The 17,536-nt window shown below is 46.6% G+C and overlaps 1 protein-coding gene across 1 annotated transcript in view; it reads left to right on the top strand.

Moving 5' to 3' along the window:
• corin (corin, serine peptidase) overlaps nt 1–17,114 on the top strand; it is a 39,075-nt gene extending 21,961 nt beyond the window's left edge. Inside the window, exons 7-24 of the mRNA XM_072376464.1 lie at nt 144–257; nt 1,217–1,324; nt 2,378–2,488; nt 2,780–2,902; nt 3,260–3,364; nt 3,721–3,952; nt 4,934–5,076; nt 5,160–5,267; nt 5,350–5,463; nt 5,596–5,706; nt 7,755–7,878; nt 8,115–8,243; nt 8,570–8,619; nt 8,735–8,921; nt 10,519–10,681; nt 10,759–10,867; nt 12,951–13,084; nt 14,568–17,114. Coding sequence (XP_072232565.1) covers nt 144–257; nt 1,217–1,324; nt 2,378–2,488; nt 2,780–2,902; nt 3,260–3,364; nt 3,721–3,952; nt 4,934–5,076; nt 5,160–5,267; nt 5,350–5,463; nt 5,596–5,706; nt 7,755–7,878; nt 8,115–8,243; nt 8,570–8,619; nt 8,735–8,921; nt 10,519–10,681; nt 10,759–10,867; nt 12,951–13,084; nt 14,568–14,753 — 2,351 coding nt within the window. The 3' untranslated portion in view covers nt 14,754–17,114. The remainder of the gene's footprint in view (nt 1–143; nt 258–1,216; nt 1,325–2,377; nt 2,489–2,779; nt 2,903–3,259; nt 3,365–3,720; nt 3,953–4,933; nt 5,077–5,159; nt 5,268–5,349; nt 5,464–5,595; nt 5,707–7,754; nt 7,879–8,114; nt 8,244–8,569; nt 8,620–8,734; nt 8,922–10,518; nt 10,682–10,758; nt 10,868–12,950; nt 13,085–14,567) is intronic.
• The last annotated feature ends 422 nt before the right edge of the window (nt 17,115–17,536 follow it).

The raw sequence follows: 17,536 nt of genomic DNA, 5'->3' as shown, positions 1-17,536 counted from the left end.
ACATCACACCATCTGCTGACATCACACCTTCATCCTGACATCACACCTTCCGCTGACATCACACCTTCTGCTGACATCACACCTTCTGCTGACATCACACCTTCTCCTGACATCACACCTTCTTCCTCTCTCTGATTGGTCAGCTGTGTGCGGGGGGAGGGACCACTTTCTGTGTGCCACGGGGATTTGTGTCCCCCAGAAACTGGTGTGCAACGGCTACAACGACTGCGACGACTGGAGCGACGAAACCCACTGCGGTGAGCGCACATGCACACACACACACGCACGCACGCACGCACACACACACACACATGCACACGCACACGCACACTCCTGCCTCTGAACCTGCAGGTGAGGCGCCTGTGACGCCCAAACGGCGCCTTCGCCCCACACTGAGGACGGAGGGTCGTCCATAAAGAGCAGGAAGAGTTTTTAGCCCGTTGTCGTGGTGATTTGTTTGCAGAAGTGTGGTCGCCATGGAGACCTAACCAGAATATAGGAGACGGCTGGAATGTAAAGAGGAGGAGTGTTTTCTTCTCCTGGTTTTCCTTCAGTTTGCTGGTCAAATGTCACTGAGATGATCAGTTTAATACTGACGGAGTTCTTTTTCCATTTCATTCTTTTTTTAACCAAGGAGACAAACTGGAACATTTGTTCTTTGGCTCTGAGAAGAAATGGAAACAGTGGTTGAAGCTGAGTGACGAGAAGACGAATCCGGCGCCGGTTTTCCTTTAATTCGTTGCGCTGCACTCGGTCTGTGAACCCGGGTCCACTGAGGTGTGAAAGCACCAATCGTTCAGATCGGCCCCGACCTGCTGAACGTTTGGTTTAAAGTTTAAACCATTTCTTTCCTTTTCATTCAGAGAACTGGTGTTTAAAGACGAACTGAAGTAAAAAGGTTGTTGAGTCTGTGGTTAAACAGTTAAACATGTCTGAAGGTTCAGATCAGAATAAACGTGAAACAGAATGAGAAACTGAGCAGAAATAATGAGAGAAACGTGCACGATGAGAAGCCAAAAGCAGGAAAAATGAGGAGAAAATCAGACAGAACGACATGTTTAACAAAGTGAAACAGTCTAATATTTAAAATACATAAATTAGAAATAAACTGTTCTGCTAACAGGAATAAAATCTAATAATGAAAACATGAGATGATAGAAAGGAAGCAGGAGAGCAGAGAAGAAGAAGAGCATCATGTGATGATCTCTGTCTGCAGACTGTACAGATGGAGAGTTTCGGTGTAACACCGGCCGCTGTCTCTCGCCCTCTCTGGTCTGTGATGGTTATGATGACTGCGGAGACCTGAGCGACGAGCTCAACTGTGGTGAGAACACGCACACGTGCACGCACACGTGCACGCACACGTGCACGCACACACACACACAGACCCCGAATCAGGATGAGCTGAAGAGGAGGTGCAGAGCAGGAAGAAAATGGAGGAAAAGGAGGAAGTTTAAAGCATTTCTTCCCCTAACTTTTCTAACAGCTCTCTGCTCAGCTTTAAGACTATCCGGGCAGACAGAGACTGCAGACAGAGCGCTAACAGTAAAGGAGGAGGATCACAGAGCTGGTTAACAACAGATGGTGGAATCCTGGACCTGGCTGCAGGAACAACTCTAACAGCTCTCTGCTCAGCTTTAAGACTATCCGGGCAGACAGAGACTGCAGACAGAGCGCTAACAGTAAAGGAGGAGGATCACAGAGCTGGTTAACAACAGATGGTGGAATCCTGGACCTGGCTGCAGGAACAACTCTAACAGCTCTCTGCTCAGCTTTAAGACTATCCGGGCAGACAGAGACTGCAGACAGAGCGCTAACAGTAAAGGAGGAGGATCACAGAGCTGGTTAACAACAGATGGTGGAATCCTGGACCTGGCTGCAGGAACAACTCTAACAGCTCTCTGCTCAGCTTTAAGACTATCCGGGCAGACAGAGACTGCAGACAGAGCGCTAACAGTAAAGGAGGAGGATCACAGAGCTGGTTAACAACAGATGGTGGAATCCTGGACCTGGCTGCAGGAACAACTCTAACAGCTCTCTGCTCAGCTTTAAGACTATCTGGGCAGACAGAGACTGCAGACAGAGCGCTAACAGTAAAGGAGGAGGATCACAGAGCTGGTTAACAACAGATGGTGGAATCCTGGACCTGGCTGCAGGAACAGCTCTAACAGCTCTCTGCTCAGCTTTAAGACTATCCGGGCAGACAGAGACTGCAGACAGAGCGCTAACAGTTTTCCAGAGTTTGGGATGAACACCTTCACAGGTGTTTCTGTGGTTAAAAGCTTTGGCAACAGTAACACACCCGTTTGTCCTTATACCTTTACGTGTTTCTCATCCAGCAGCTGCTTTCTCTCAGAAACTGTAACTGTGTGTTCAGAGTGTGATCGGCACCGGGAGCACCGCTGTGGCGACGGTCGCTGCGTTTCCAGAGACTGGCTGTGTGACGGTGACCACGACTGCCTGGACAAGAGCGACGAGCTCAACTGCTGTGAGTTACCGTGGTTACCGTGTCAGATAAACCTTTGTTTTAGGGGGATAAAGGCGTGTGTAGGCAGATAAATAACCTCACGAAGCAGGAAGCGGCGGAACAACAGCCGCGTGGCGTGGAGTCAGAGACCAACAGGTGGCGGGACGCAGAAAGATGAAATCTGAGGAGTTTAAAGCTGGTCTCTGACGCTGTCGAGTGTTTCAGGTTTCCAGCTCTGAGTCGAACATGACAGCGTGCGAATAAAGAGCTGAGTCACTGATTTTCTGTTCTTTTTAAACTGTGTGTTTACAGCCTGTAAGAGCCAGGGTCTGCTGGAGTGCAGGAACGGTCAGTGCATCCCTTCGGCCTTCCGCTGCGACGGCGAGGACGACTGCAGAGACGGCAGCGATGAGGAGCACTGCAGCCGAGATCAGAGTGAGACACCTGCCCGCCTCACATCTGTTCACCCGTCCTGCTCGGTAACACCACCGTTCACACACCTGTGAGGAGCTGCCCCCAGCAGCCAATCAGCAATGAGCTGGAGCCAGATGTAGGAAATACCTTCACTTTTATTTTCTGCTAAAAAACAACAGAAACTCCTGAGCAGAGCAGCTGCAGCGGGTTTAGGAGGTTAAACTAACGTTCAAACATGACTTCTGCTTCAGAGAGACTGAAGCAGTCTTTGTTATTCCTCCTCTCAGGCTTTATGAGCTCTTTCCTCCGTAACCTCTCACATGTCTGAGTGTCACATGCCGAAGTGTTAGCTGACATTCCTCTGTGTGCGTTTTCCAGCTCAGGCCGGCTGTGTTCCTGGGCAGCCGAGCTGCATCGCATCTTCCTGTCAGTCGGCCTGTGGGGGGGGCGCCGCCGCCTGTGACCCCCGAAACAACAACTGCAGTGAGTCAGCTGACTCCGTCCTGAAATACGAAACTCTGCCCGCTGTCACAAATGTTAATATTAGTATTCACAGCAGCGCCTCCGAGGCCTCGCTGAGGGAAAAGAAACTCGACACCTGAGTGTAAGAGAGTGTGAAGGCCTTCAGAAGGGAAGAATTCAAATTAAAGTAATGACTTTGTTTTATTGCTTTAAAGCTGCTGTTGTCATGCAAATCGCCTGTAAATGCCTCTGAGTACCGTATTATTTCATCAGACGACCTACAGCCTGAAATTCACTCTCTGTTCTGGGTAAATCAGTGCAATGTCTCCCCCTGCTGGTGGAACCTGGTACTGACTCTGCTCCCTGTGTCCCAGCAGCTCGCTGTGAGCGCATCAGCCTGGAGCTGTGCATGAACCTGCCGTACAACCTGACCAGCTTCCCAAACTACCTGGGCCACCTGTCCCAGAGAGAGAGCTCCGTGTCCTGGGAGTCCTCGCTGTTCCCGGCCCTGGTCCAGACCGGCTGCTACCAGTACCTCATGTTCTACGCCTGCACGCTGCTGGTACCAAAATGTGACCCCGTCACCCTGCAGAGGGTCCCACCCTGCAGGTCAGCAGCTCGTTAGTTAGTTAGTTAGTAAATAGTCAGCCTGCAGAGGTTATTGCATGCCAGAAACTAGTTGATTAACGGATAAACCCATCAGTGTACAGATGCAGTTAGTTTAGCTGGTTCAGAGGAGTCTTTGGACCCATTCTGATGGTGTGGAGTTTGTTTGTTTGCTGGTTAGTTATATTTGCTTGGCTTAGTTAGTTAACTTGGTAATCTGTCAGTCAGGTAGTTAGTGAACAGTATGTCAGTAACGCTGTCTGTCTGTCGGTTAGTCAGTTAGTTAGTTATAAGATGCTGACTCTGACTGTCCTGCATGTTAGTTGGTTAGTTAGTTGGTTAGTTATTAAGTTATACAATGCTGTCTCTGACTGTCCTGCATGTTAGTTAGTTGGTTATTTAGTTGGTTAGTTATTAAGTTATATAATGCCGTCTCTGACTGTCCTGCATGTTAGTTAGTTAGTTGATTAGTTAGTTGGTTAGTTATTAAGTTATACAATGCTGTCTCTGACTGTCCTGCATGTTAGGTAGTTAGTTAGTTACTTAGTTAGTTGGTTAGTTGGTTGGTTAGTTATTAAGTTATACAATGCTGTATCTGACTGTCCTACATGTTAGTTAGTTAGTTAGTTAGTTACTTAGTTAGTTGGTTATTTAGTTGGTTAGTTATTAAGTTATACAATGCTGTCTTTGACTGCCCTGCATGTTAGTTAGTTAGTTAGTTAGTTAGTTATTAAGTTATACAATGCCGTCTCTGACTGTCCTACATGTTAGTTAGTTAGTTAGTTACTTAGTTAGTTGGTTATTTAGTTGGTTAGTTATTAAGTTATACATGCCGTCTCTGTCTGTCCTGCATGTTAGTTAGTTGGTTAGTTGGTTGGTTATCAAGTTATACAATGCTGGCTCTGACTGTCCTGCATGTTAGTTGGTTAGTTGGTTAGTTAGTTAGTTGGTTGGTTGGTTATTAAGTCTCTGACTGTCCTGCAGGTCACTGTGTCGTCATGCGAAGGAGAAGTGTGAGTCCGTCCTCGGCATCGTGGGCCTGCAGTGGCCCGAGGACTCGGACTGCAGCCAGTTTCCAGAGGATGGAGGGAACACCACCTGCCTGCTGCCGGAGGACGGAGTCGATGGTAGGAACTCTGCGTCTACGTTTGTTTGGTCCACATTCCGATGGTAAACGCCACTTTTTGTTTCTGTGTTGCCATGGTAACAGAGTGCTCCCCCAGCCACTTCAAGTGTCGGTCAGGTCGCTGCGTCCTGGCAACCAAACGCTGTGACGGACACATAGACTGCGACGACCACAGCGACGAAGACAACTGCGGTGAGACCCGCGGCAGACTGACCCGAACCCGCTATCGCTGCTGGTACCGAACACACACCAAGCTTCTTTTTCTGTGTGGCAGGCTGTTCTGAGCGCGCTCTGTGGGAGTGTCCCGGCAGTAAGGTGTGCATCAAATCCAGCATGATCTGCGACGGCTTCCCAGACTGCCCCCTGCTGGTGGACGAGGCCAACTGCTGTGAGGCCTATTAACTCGTATTAACCAGGTTTAGGTCTTAGTTAGTGACGTTTTTAAAGCTGCTGGTAGTTATAGGCAGAGATCACAGGCCTGTCTGTGGTTGTAATGATGAAATGATCCCTGTTTCCTCAGCGGTGTGCCGGGACAACGAGCTGTCCTGCAACAACCATCAGTGTGTTCATCGCACTCTGTGGTGTGATGGGAAGAAGCACTGCTCAGACAGCTCTGATGAATGGAACTGTGGTACGACACACTCTGTGCAAAGCACCTCATATAAAACAATAATAATTAGTTTCTTTAAAGTTTATCTGACAGGAGCAGCACAAAGCTGCAGAGGAGACGGCAGCACGAGAGCTAAAAGCTTCATCGGTAAAGTTTTACAAACCTTGAACGTTTAAAAAAGAAAGAAAGTTTTCTACCTTTGCAGGTTTGCAAACTTTAGCCGATCGACACGTTTAAACATTCAATAAATGGAACTTCCTGTGTTTCACACGGGTGGAGTTAGATCACACGGGTGGAGTCATTTCACAGGGGTGGAGTTAGTTCACACGGATGGAGTTAGTTCACACGGATGGAGTTAGTTCACACGGGTGGAGTTAGTTCACACGGGTGGAGTCAGTTCACACGGGTGGAGTCAGTTCACACGGGTGGAGTTAGTTCACACGGGTGGAGTTAGTTCACACGGATGGAGTTAGTTCACACGGGTGGAGTTAGTTCACACGGGTGGAGTTAGTTCACACGGATGGAGTTAGTTCACACGGATGGAGTTAGTTCACACGGATGGAGTTAGTTCACACGGGTGGAGTTGGTTCACACGGGTGGAGTTAGTTCACACGGATGGAGTTAGTTCACACGGATGGAGTTAGTTCACACGGGTGGAGTTAGTTCACACGGGTGGAGTTGGTTCACACGGGTGGAGTTAGTTCACACGGATGGAGTTAGTTCACACGGATGGAGTTAGTTCACACGGGTGGAGTCATTTCACAGGGGTGGAGTTGTTTCACACGGGTGGAGTTGTTTCACACGGGTGGAGTCATTTCACACGGATGGAGTAATTTCACACGGATGGAGTCATTTCACACGGATGGAGTCATTTCACACGGATGGAGTTAGTTCACACGGGTGGAGTTAGTTCACACGGGTGGAGTCATTTCACACGGATGGAGTAATTTCACAGGGGTGGAGTTAGTTCACACGGATGGAGTAATTTCACACGGATGGAGTCATTTCACACGGATGGAGTTAGTTCACACGGGTGGAGTCATTTCACAGGGGTGGAGTTAGTTCACACAGATGGAGTCAGTTCACACGGGTGGAGTTAGATCACACGGGTGGAGTCATTTCACAGGGGTGGAGTTAGTTCACACGGATGGAGTTAGTTCACACGGGTGGAGTAATTTCACAGGGGTGGAGTTAGTTCACACGGATGGAGTCAGTTCACACGGGTGGAGTTAGTTAACACGGGTGGAGTCACTTCACAGGGGTGGAGTTAGTTCACACGGATGGAGTTAGTTCACACGGGTGGAGTAATTTCACAGGGGTGGAGTTAGATCACACGGGTGGAGCAGATTCTGAAGCTTTTTTATCTGTTAAATCATTAAAGTTCATATTTAACGGAGTTAACTGATAATTAAATGATTTTTCTTCTTTAGACGCTGAAACGTTTATTTATGTTCTGATTTAATATTAAAGAACTCTGTCTGATCGATCGGGTTCTGTATTGATCTGTCTGTCTGATCGATCGGGTTCTGTATTGATCTGTCTGTCTGATCGATCGGGTTCTGTATTGATCCGTCTCCACAGTGTCTCTGTCTGATCAATCGGGTTCTGTATTGATCTTTCTGATCGATCGGGTTCTGTATTGATCTGTCTGCTCGATCGGGTTCTGTATTGATCTGGCTCCAGTGTTTTTGTCTGATCGATCGAGTTCTCTATTGATCTGTCTCCACAATGTCTCTGTCTGACCGATCGGGTTCTGTATTGATCTGTCTGTCTGATCGATCGGGTTCTGTATTGATCTGTCTCCACAGTGTCTGTCTGACCGATCGGGTTCTGTATTGATCTGTCTCCACAGTGTCTCTGTCTGATCGATCGGGTTCTGTATTGATCTGTCTGTCTGACCGATCGGGTTCTGTATTGATCTGTCTCCACAGTGTCTCTGTCTGACCGATCGGGTTCTGTATTGATCTGTCTCCACAGTGTCTCTGTCTGACCGATCGGGTTCTGTATTGATCTGTCTCCACAGTGTCTCTGTCTGACCGATCGGGTTCTGTATTGATCTGTCTCCACAGTGTCTCTGTCTGACCGATCGGGTTCTGTATTGACGGTGTTTAAGACGGCCGCAGAGTATCAGGTCTGTGCAGACGAGTGGAACCACGAGCTGAGCAAACTGACCTGCGACCAGCTGGGACTAGGGTAAGGTTAGTAACACACACACACCGATGTTTCCCTGATTTCAGAGGACATTACGCTGTCTGACATCCCCTGGATGCTGACACCAATTTGAATGAGTTTTGTGACATGAGGAGGAGGCGGTCCTCGCAGAACAAGAAGCAGAAGACAGACATTAAATGTTATCCGTTCTCCAGGATGTGCAATGAGTCATGATGACCAAGGTTGACAGAGTAACTACAGTTTGAGTTCCTCTGCAGGGTTCCCTCTTCTGTTTCCATGATATCGGACCAGCCTGGAGTCCCAGGCCGTCGCCGTTGGTTACATGTCCACCCAGAGTGGAACCTGAGGAACAGTTCTGCCCTGCAGGCCCGACTGGAGAAGAGAAGGTAACGGTTGGGACCGTCCACGACACTGTCAAACAAACTGGACCATGGCTGCCTAAAGGGTTCAAATTAGGCCCGATAATGGGGGCTTGTCCGGGATCCAGGTCTCAGTGCAGTCAGATCACACTTGGTGTCAGATCTGACCAACCACAGCATCTTAAGCTGTGGATTTAACTCTGCAGAATAATCATAGATCAGGGCAGCTGCAGGTGGACCTGACATGTTCTGACAGGGAACAGAACCACCTTCACATGACATTTAAATCAGCAGTTTCTGAGCTCTCCTCCTCGCAGCTGTGATGTTTCTAATTGTGTCCGTCTGTCCTGCAGTCACGCCTGTCATTCCAGACAGAGGGTTTCCGTCCTGTGTGCCAGAGAAGGTGAGCCTCTGATTCTTTTACCTGCTCTTTTACCAAAGATCCACAGCGACCTTAGAGCTGACTGTGATGTAACGACAGTACGACTCATTCTGCGCTCTCTGCTGTTCACCGTCAGAGTGCGGCCTGCGTCCGGCGGTGGGCCTCCGCCCTCACAGGAAGAAACGGATCCTGGGGGGTCGGGTGTCCCGTCGGGGGGCGTGGCCATGGCAGTGCTCGCTGCAGAGCGAACAGAGTGGACACGTGTGCGGCTGCGTCCTCATCGCCCGGAGATGGGCTCTGACGGTCGCACACTGCTTCGAGGGGTAAGACGAATGGTTTGGTGAATGGTTTGGTCCGTTTGGTGAATGGTTTGGTCCGTTTAGTGAATGGTTTGGTCCGTTTAGTGAATAGTTTGGTCCGTTGAGTGAATGGTTTGGTCCGTTGAGTGAATGGTTTGGTCCGTTGAGTGAATGGTTTGGTCCGTTGAGTGAATGGTTTGGTCCGTTGAGTGAATGGTTTGGTCCGTTTAGTGAATGGTTTGGTCCGTTTAGTGAATGGTTTGGTCCGTTTAGTGAATAGTTTGGTCCGTTTAGTGAATGGTTTGGTCCGTTGAGTGAATGGTTTGGTCCGTTTAGTGAATAGTTTGGTCCGTTTAGTGAATGGTTTGGTCCGTTTAGTGAATAGTTTGGTCCGTTTAGTGAATGGTTTGGTCCGTTTAGTGAATAGTTTGGTCCGTTTAGTGAATGGTTTGGTCCGTTGAGTGAATGGTTTGGTCCGTTTGGTGAGTGGTTTGGTCCGTTTGGTGAATGCTTTGGTCCGTTTAGTGAATGGTTTGGTCCGTTTAGTGAATGGTTTGGTCCGTTTAGTGAATGGTTTGGTCCGTTTAGTGAATGGTTTGGTCCGTTGAGTGAATGGTTGGGTCCGTTTGGTGAATGGTTTGGTCCGTTTAGTGAATGGTTTGGTCCGTTGAGTGAATGGTTTGGTCCGTTGAGTGAATGGTTTGGTCCGTTTAGTGAATGGTTTGGTCCGTTGAGTGAATGGTTTGGTCCGTTTAGTGAATAGTTTGGTCCGTTTAGTGAATGGTTTGGTCCGTTTAGTGAATGGTTTGGTCCGTTTAGTGAATAGTTTGGTCCGTTGAGTGGATGGTTTGGTCTGTTTGGTGAATGGTTTGGTCCGTTTAGTGAATGGTTTGGTCCGTTTAGTGAATGGTTTGGTCCGTTGAGTGAATGGTTTGGTCCGTTGAGTGAATGGTTTGGTCCGTTTGGTGAATGGTTTGGTCCGTTTAGTGAATGGTTTGGTCCGTTTGGTGAATGGTTTGGTCCGTTGAGTGAATGGTTTGGTCCGTTGAGTGAATGGTTTGGTCCGTTTAGTGAATAGTTTGGTCCGTTGAGTGGATGGTTTGGTCCGTTGAGTGGATGGTTTGGTCTGTTTGGTGAATGGTTTGGTCCGTTTAGTGAATGGTTTGGTCCGTTTAGTGAATGGTTTGGTCCGTTTAGTGAATGGTTTGGTCCGTTGAGTGAATGGTTTGGTCCGTTTGGTGAGTGGTTTGGTCCGTTTGGTGAGTGGTTTGGTCCGTTGAGTGAATGGTTTGGTCCGTTGAGTGAATGGTTTGGGACGTTTGGTGAATGGTTTGGTCCGTTTAGTGAATGGTTTGATCCGTTGAGTGAATGGTTTGGTCCGTTTAGTGAATGGTTTGATCCGTTGAGTGAATGGTTTGGTCCGTTGAGTGAATGGTTTGGGACGTTTGGTGAATGGTTTGGTCCGTTGAGTGAATGGTTTGGTCCGTTTGGTGAATGGTTTGGTCCGTTTAGTGAATGGTTTGGTCCGTTTAGTGAGTGAATGGTTTGGTCCGTTTAGTGAGTGGTTTGGTCCGTTTACTGGGACGTGATGCCACTGAGGACATGTGTCTGTCTGCACCAGGAGGGAGAGCGCGGAGCTGTGGAAGGTGGTGCTGGGTCTGACAAACCTGGACCATCCGAGCGCTCACAGCCAGAGCCGGGGCGTGCGCTCCATCATTGTTCACCCGCGCTACAACCGGGCGGTGGTCGACTATGACATCAGCGTGGTGCAGCTGGACTTTGAGGTGGGGCCGTGCAGACGCACAGCAGTGATCAGCAGCAGTGATCGCAGGATGTTGATGAGTGCTGTTGTCATCGGCAGGTGGAAGAGACGGCCTTCGTCAAACCGGTGTGTCTGCCTCGGCCCGGCCAGCTGCCATCGCCAGACTCCTACTGTTACATCACCGGCTGGGGTCACATGGGCAACAGGAGTGAGCACACACTCATTTATGTGTTTCTGTATCTATCAGACGCTTTTATCCAAAGCGACTTACAAATAAAGATACAACATTACAGCTAACATCAAAGCTAACAATAAGCTACATAGAAGGAACCCAGGAGTCCGACTCTGTCAGAGGGGACAGAGTAGAGATAGGGTGCAGGCATAGAAGGAAGAGCAGAAAGATAAAGTGCAGAGATAGAGGGGGGAGGGAAGTACAAGGTAAGTGCTGGGATAGGAGATGCTCTCTGAAGAGCTGGGTTTTCAGGAGCTTCCTGAAGATAGACAGGGACGCCCCTGTTCTGGTTACACACTGTCATTCGCACCAGATTGGGTGGGTTCCTGCACAACTGGGCGGCTTTGAGTTTAGTTTTGCAGGTAAACTTAGCTTTGGGCGGGTTTAGGGTCAGTTTGGTGCTTTTCAGTGAATCTTACGTTGTGTTGAAACAGACTTCATCCAGTCAGTCATCATTAGGGGCTAATGCCCCTCACCTGTCAGTCTCCAGAGTAAATGACAGACGCTATTAGCTAAGGAGACGACAGGCGATGCCCTAAATCTGGAGCAGTGAGGGGAAAATGCAGAAGTGGGCAAAATATAAGAAAACATGTCGAAAAGAGTAGAATCCAACCAGCTTCAGAGGGCTTTATCGGCTCAGCTTACAGACATCAAGCCAGACTTTTACCTGCTGTAAGTGAATCATCTCTACATGGGATCAGGAGACTAAATGCAATATTAGCACACTTTTGACCTGATCCGTATTCTTCAGCCGGGTCTGAATCACCCGCATCCAAAGGTGAATGAGTGCATGTTTCTGCTTTGGTGATAATTTCACGCTGCCTGTGTTTAAAGCTGCTTGTTGTGAATGTTTAACCAGCAAAGGCCCACATGAGCTCCGAGGTGACTGAGGTTCATTCAGCAATGTTTCTTCTTTTAAGGCCCGTGTCCAAAAAGTGTTTTTCTCTGCCAGAAATGCGCTCAATTCATTCAAAATGTTTGTTTCTGTGATGATGTCTCAGAAATATGTTTTTACTTCATCTCCCATTTATAATAACCCAACATCTGCTTTTTATTTAACATTTTTACCAAACAAAGTTCAGCTCAGTCTGACAGATGTTCACAGTTCAGTCTGACAGGTGTGAACAGTTCAGTCTGACAGGTGTGAACAGTTCAGTCTGACAGGTGTGAACAGTTCATTCTGACAGGTGTGAACAGTTCATTCTGACAGGTGTGAACAGTTCAGTCTGACAGATGTTCACAGTTCAGTCTGACAGGTGTGAACAGTTCAGTCTGACAGGTGTGAACAGTTCAGTCTGACAGGTGTGAACAGTTCAGTCTGACAGATGTTCACAGTTCAGTCTGACAGGTGTGAACAGTTCAGTCTGACAGGTGTGAACAGTTCAGTCTGACAGGTGTGAACAGTTCATTCTGACAGGTGTGAACAGTTCATTCTGACAGGTGTGAACAGTTCAGTCTGACAGATGTTCACAGTTCAGTCTGACAGGTGTGAACAGTTCAGTCTGACAGGTGTGAACAGTTCAGTCTGACAGATGTTCACAGTTCAGTCTGACAGATGTTCACAGTTCAGTCTGACAGGTGTGAACAGTTCAGTCTGACAGGTGTGAACAGTTCAGTCTGACAGATGTGAACAGTTCAGTCTGACAGGTGTGAACAGTTCAGTCTGACAGGTGTGAACAGTTCAGTCTGACAGGTGTGAACAGTTCAGTCTGACAGGTGTGAACAGTTCAGTCTCGTTTTAACGTGTGTTTGTGCCTCTTTGTGTCCTCCTGCTGCTTCTCTTTGTGTCCTCCTGCTGCTCCTCTTTGTGTCCTCCTGCTGCTCCTGCTGCTCCTCTTTGTGTCCTCCTGCTGCTCCTCTTTGTGTCCTCCTGCTGCTCCTGTTTGTGTCCTCCTGCTGCTCCTCTTTGTGTCCTCCTGCTGCTCCTCTTTGTGTCCTCCTGCTGCTCCTCTTTGTGTCCTCCTGCTGCTCCTCTTTGTGTCCTCCTGCTGCTCCTCTTTGTGTCCTCCTGCTGCTCCTAACCCACCAGCTGAGACTGAAAGTCTGTGTTTTTTCTCAGTGCCGTTCAAGCTGCAGGAGGGGGAGGTCCGCATCATCTCGCTGTCTCAGTGCCAGTCTTACTTCGACATGAAGACCATCACTCCCAGGATGCTTTGCGCCGGCTACGAAGCTGGAACAGTCGACTCCTGCATGGTAACGTCTCGGCTTCTTGGTGCTCAGCACCTTTCAGGAGTTTCTCCAACATATGAACCCTCTCTGCTGCACAGTTTAACATTTAGTAAAATGAGCTAAAGTTCAGCCGTGTGAAGCTATGAGATCATAAGAGCTGCTGTTCTGACTCAGTTCTTGTGTTGTGAGCATCACTTTCTGGGTCCACTTCAGAGGTTTCTGCACCGACTAATATTAACATATTATGTGAAGAAGCTTCTGATTCCACATCTTTTGAGTCAGCGACAGTGATGTTTCCAGAGAGAAGCAGAGGCTCACAGGGCTTATTGATCATTTAGAAAGTCTTCCCAGTAAATGGTAACGATCACACGCCTCCAAACAAATAGGAACTCTGCTGGCAGAAATGTAACGCCTCATAAGTCCCAGTTCTTTTATCCTTGTTCTGAGGAAGTGAAAAGCTCCCCTCGGACCCGCTGAGGTACTTCCTCCCATTAAGGCCCAACTGTCCCGGGTTTCTGTGATGAAACTGCAGCTTCATGAACCTGTGAACCGAACACCTTTGTGTCTGCACCTGTGGATCGTTTTAGGATTCAGAGACGAACTGATTCATTGATTTTAGGGCTGGGAGCATTGATGCGTTATTTTTGCATTAACTAATTAATTCAATATCGCTGACTATTATTTGTCTCCCATTATTATTTTTATTGTAAGTTTCTGCTGCTCAGGGCTTTTATTTTGAAAAACCCCATGGTGAGCGAGCCCAGTACGTTGCTTCCTGCTGCGGCTCACAGGAAACAGTCAGAAAAGGAAAGAGCGGCGGCTGAACAAACACGGAGAAGCTTACAGAACTTATTTTTCATTTCCCAGTTCTTCCAGAGGCGCAAAGTTACCTGCAGCACTGCAGCGTCGACCTGCCACCTGTAAAATAAAACTGCCTTATAAATTAAATACACACGTGGACAAAACTGTTGGTACCCCTCAGTTAAAGAAGGAAAAACCCACAAAAGTAACAATAAATAAAAATTCACTGAAAATTAAATAATCAAAATCAGCCATTACTTTTTAAAAAAAAACTAATTTGTGAGAATTGTGGGTTTTTCCTTCTTTAACTGAGGGGTACCAACAGTTTTGTCCACGTGTGTAACTGCGTATAACAACGATTAATCGTGATTAATCACAGGAAATCACGCGATTAAAGAGTTTAATGTGATTCAGATCTGAAGGAAGCGTTCTCATTGGCTGCAGCTCCTGTGGGTTCTGACCAATCAGAATCAGATCAGATAAAACCTGACTGTGTGTCTGTGTGTGTGTGTGTGTGTGTGTCTGTGTGTGTGTGTGTCTCTCTGTGTGTGTGTGTCTGTGTGTGTGTGTGTGTGTGTGTGTGCGTGTGTGTGTGTCTGTGTGTGTGTGCGTGTGTGTCTCTGTGTGTGTGTGTGTGTGTGTGTGTGTCTCTCTGTGTGTGTGTGTGTCTCTGTGTGTGCACGTGTGTGTGCGTGTGCACGTGCAGGGCGACAGCGGCGGCCCGCTGGTGTGTGAGCAGGCGGACGGCGGCCGCTGGACGCTGTTCGGTCTGACCTCCTGGGGCAGCGTGTGCTTCAGCAAAGTTTTGGGCCCCGGAGTTTACAGCAACGTGACGCACTTCACGCCCTGGATCCAGCAGCAGATCTACATCCACACCTACCTGACCGACTGACACGCCGCACACGACCGCTCGTTCATTCCAGGAGGAAGTGATGTCATCGCCAGCCTCGCCACCCTCAGTTCCTCTATCTGTGCCTAGATCTGTCCTGAGAGCCTCGCTGTCTGCAGAAATAACAGCGTCACAGACGACCTGTGACCTGTGACCTCTCAGCAGCCTAACCACTGCTCACTTCTTCATGTTAGGCTTTCTGCTTTAGGAGGAGGATGTTGGGTGGCCTAAAGAACCTCTCAGAGCACCCAGAGCTCTGAGCATGAAGAACTCAGTGGTGGTTACACCTTTAGACTTAGCCTCAGTAATCAGTAACTCAGAGGAAGAACTGTCCAACCTACCTGTGTGCTGTTTCCCACCCTAACAGTGAGACTTTGTCTTATTAGTTAGTCAGATAATCCGTCCATAATGTGACCCAACAACACAGGAAGGCTTCAGCTGCTGAGTCCCTGCAGACGTTCCTCATCATTTCTTCTAAATGAGCTGCTGTTCACTGTAGCATATAATTCAGTTTGACTGTTTCCAGGTCACTAACTGATGGTAAACTACAGCGTTGTACTCACTGAACACATCATTTCCTTCTGCTCTGCTTTAAAGCCATAATAACTAACACTTAAAATGCTCCGTAATCCACAGCTGAGCAGCAGCTGAGCTGAGGGGAAACTCTCCAAAGCGTTAAACGTCGTCACAAAGTTCAGCACTGAGGCTCAAAAAGCTGCTCGCTCCAGTTCAACTGACCCTCGGACACCTGAACTCCCACAATGCATCACTCAGCAGTAGAACCCTGTTACCTGTACGTTGTTGTGCTGTTACCTGTGTGCGTGTCGGTGAGAAACAGGAGTTCATTTGCTTTTATTAAGTTTATTCATCAGTTTACCCAGAAATAGTCCTGAAATAATGAAATCCTCCCTGTCTTCATGTCCCATGAAGGTTTGAACCGTAGTTTAAAGCAGATTTAAAGCAGGTTGAGTTCGACTCACCTGTGTGTGGAGGCCGCCGCTAACAGAGCATTAGCATAGAGTCATTTCTGTCTTAGTCAAACACCTAAAGGCTAAACTAGAACTGAACACATGTTAACCTCAGTTATATTTGTTTATTTTAAGCTTATTTCCTGATCATAAATGATCATAAATGTAATTACACTTATTATTATCCCTGATTTTAAAAGTTCTCCATCAAATTAACTAAAGAACTTATTTAAACAGCTTATAGATAATAACTGTAGGACAGTGCAGATTTGGATCCACTGTTCAGACTCAGTATATTTAAATATACTGATATTTACACTAATAGAATTAATCATATTGTGTTGATTGTACACATGAAAAATGATCTGGTGATTTAAAACATTGACTGCAGATTGTTCTTTGTGCAGTTCCTTACTTCCTATTTCTGAGTCGTACAATAGTTTAAAAGAGGAGGCACTTCATCAGCCACGGGTCATGCTAATCTTAACAGGATCCGTTAGCTTCGTAACAGCTAAAAACCGTAGTTTTATTTTTAGTGAGCTAGCAGACTGACTAACTGTAACAATTAACTGCCAACTTAACGCCAGTTAGCATATGAAGCACAAACGTAGCACACTGACAGCATACAGCAGAAACTAATGCTTTTCATAACGTTAGCGCTAAGCTACGTTACCTATATTAGTGTATTTCCGGATCATTTAGGCCCAGCAGTAGCATTTTTTCTTTGCTATAGCTAGCTAAAAGTAAAAAGCAGGCGCTGTCCATCAGTTTTCTCCTGAATGTAAAACCTACATGGATTTAAAAAAACACAACAGTTTTATGGCCATTTTTTTTTTAAAATTACATCTTTGGGGACTTAAGTTTGCTGCATTACTGCTACTGACCACTGGGGCAAATTCAAGCTAGCTTAGCTTCACACTGATGTTTAGTTACACGTCAGCCACTGACTTTTATTAGTCTTTACTGGGGCTTTGAGGTTTGACAAGTAAAAAAGGCACAAATTATAATTTGCACAACTGAACAACCACTACATCACGTTTAGCTCCCCCACGCAGCAGCGCCCCCTGGTGTGTGTGGACGCCAGCGTCCACGGTTCATTTGCATCCAAAGCAAATTGCCATAAACCAAAATTACCACGTTTTTAACAGACCATCCATCGTACCGCAGCTTTCTCTGTCCTGCGTTGGCGAAAGGAAACAGTTTCCCCCGAATATTATACACTATATCAGCAATGTGGTCAGACGGATATATTTACATTCAGAAATATGGAATCATTTCTGCTTTTTAACGGAGAAAATAGAGCAATATTCATTCTGTGAGCCAACTGTTTCCTTCATTAAGAACTGGAGGCTTCATTCATTTACTGACTTTAACTTTAACCTTTACTTTAACAGTAACTTTACTTTAACTTTACTTTAACAGTAACTTTACTTTAACTTTACTTTAACTTAACTTTAACTTTTTAACTTTAACTTTAACTTTAACCTTTACTTTAACTTTAACCTTTACTTTAACTTTAACCTTTACTTTAACTTAACTTGAACTTTTTAACTTTACTTTAACTTGAACTTTTTAACTTTACTTTAACTTGAACTTTTTAACTTTAACTTTAGTTTAACTTTAACTTTAACTTTAGTTTAACTTTAACTTTAACTTTAGTTTAACTTTAACTTTAACCTTTACTTTAACTTAACTTGAACTTTTTAACTTTAACTTTACTTTAACTTTAACTTTACTTTAACTTTAACTTTAGTTTAACTTTAACTTTAGTTTAACTTTAACTTTAACTTTAGTTTAACTTTAACTTTAACTTTAGTT

This window comes from Leuresthes tenuis, unplaced genomic scaffold (assembly GCF_036924035.1).
Source record: "Leuresthes tenuis unplaced genomic scaffold, fLeuTen1.0.hap1 SCAF_22, whole genome shotgun sequence".
NCBI classification, from domain to species: domain Eukaryota; kingdom Metazoa; phylum Chordata; class Actinopteri; order Atheriniformes; family Atherinopsidae; genus Leuresthes; species Leuresthes tenuis.
This window is presented reverse-complemented; position numbering and strand designations above follow the sequence as displayed.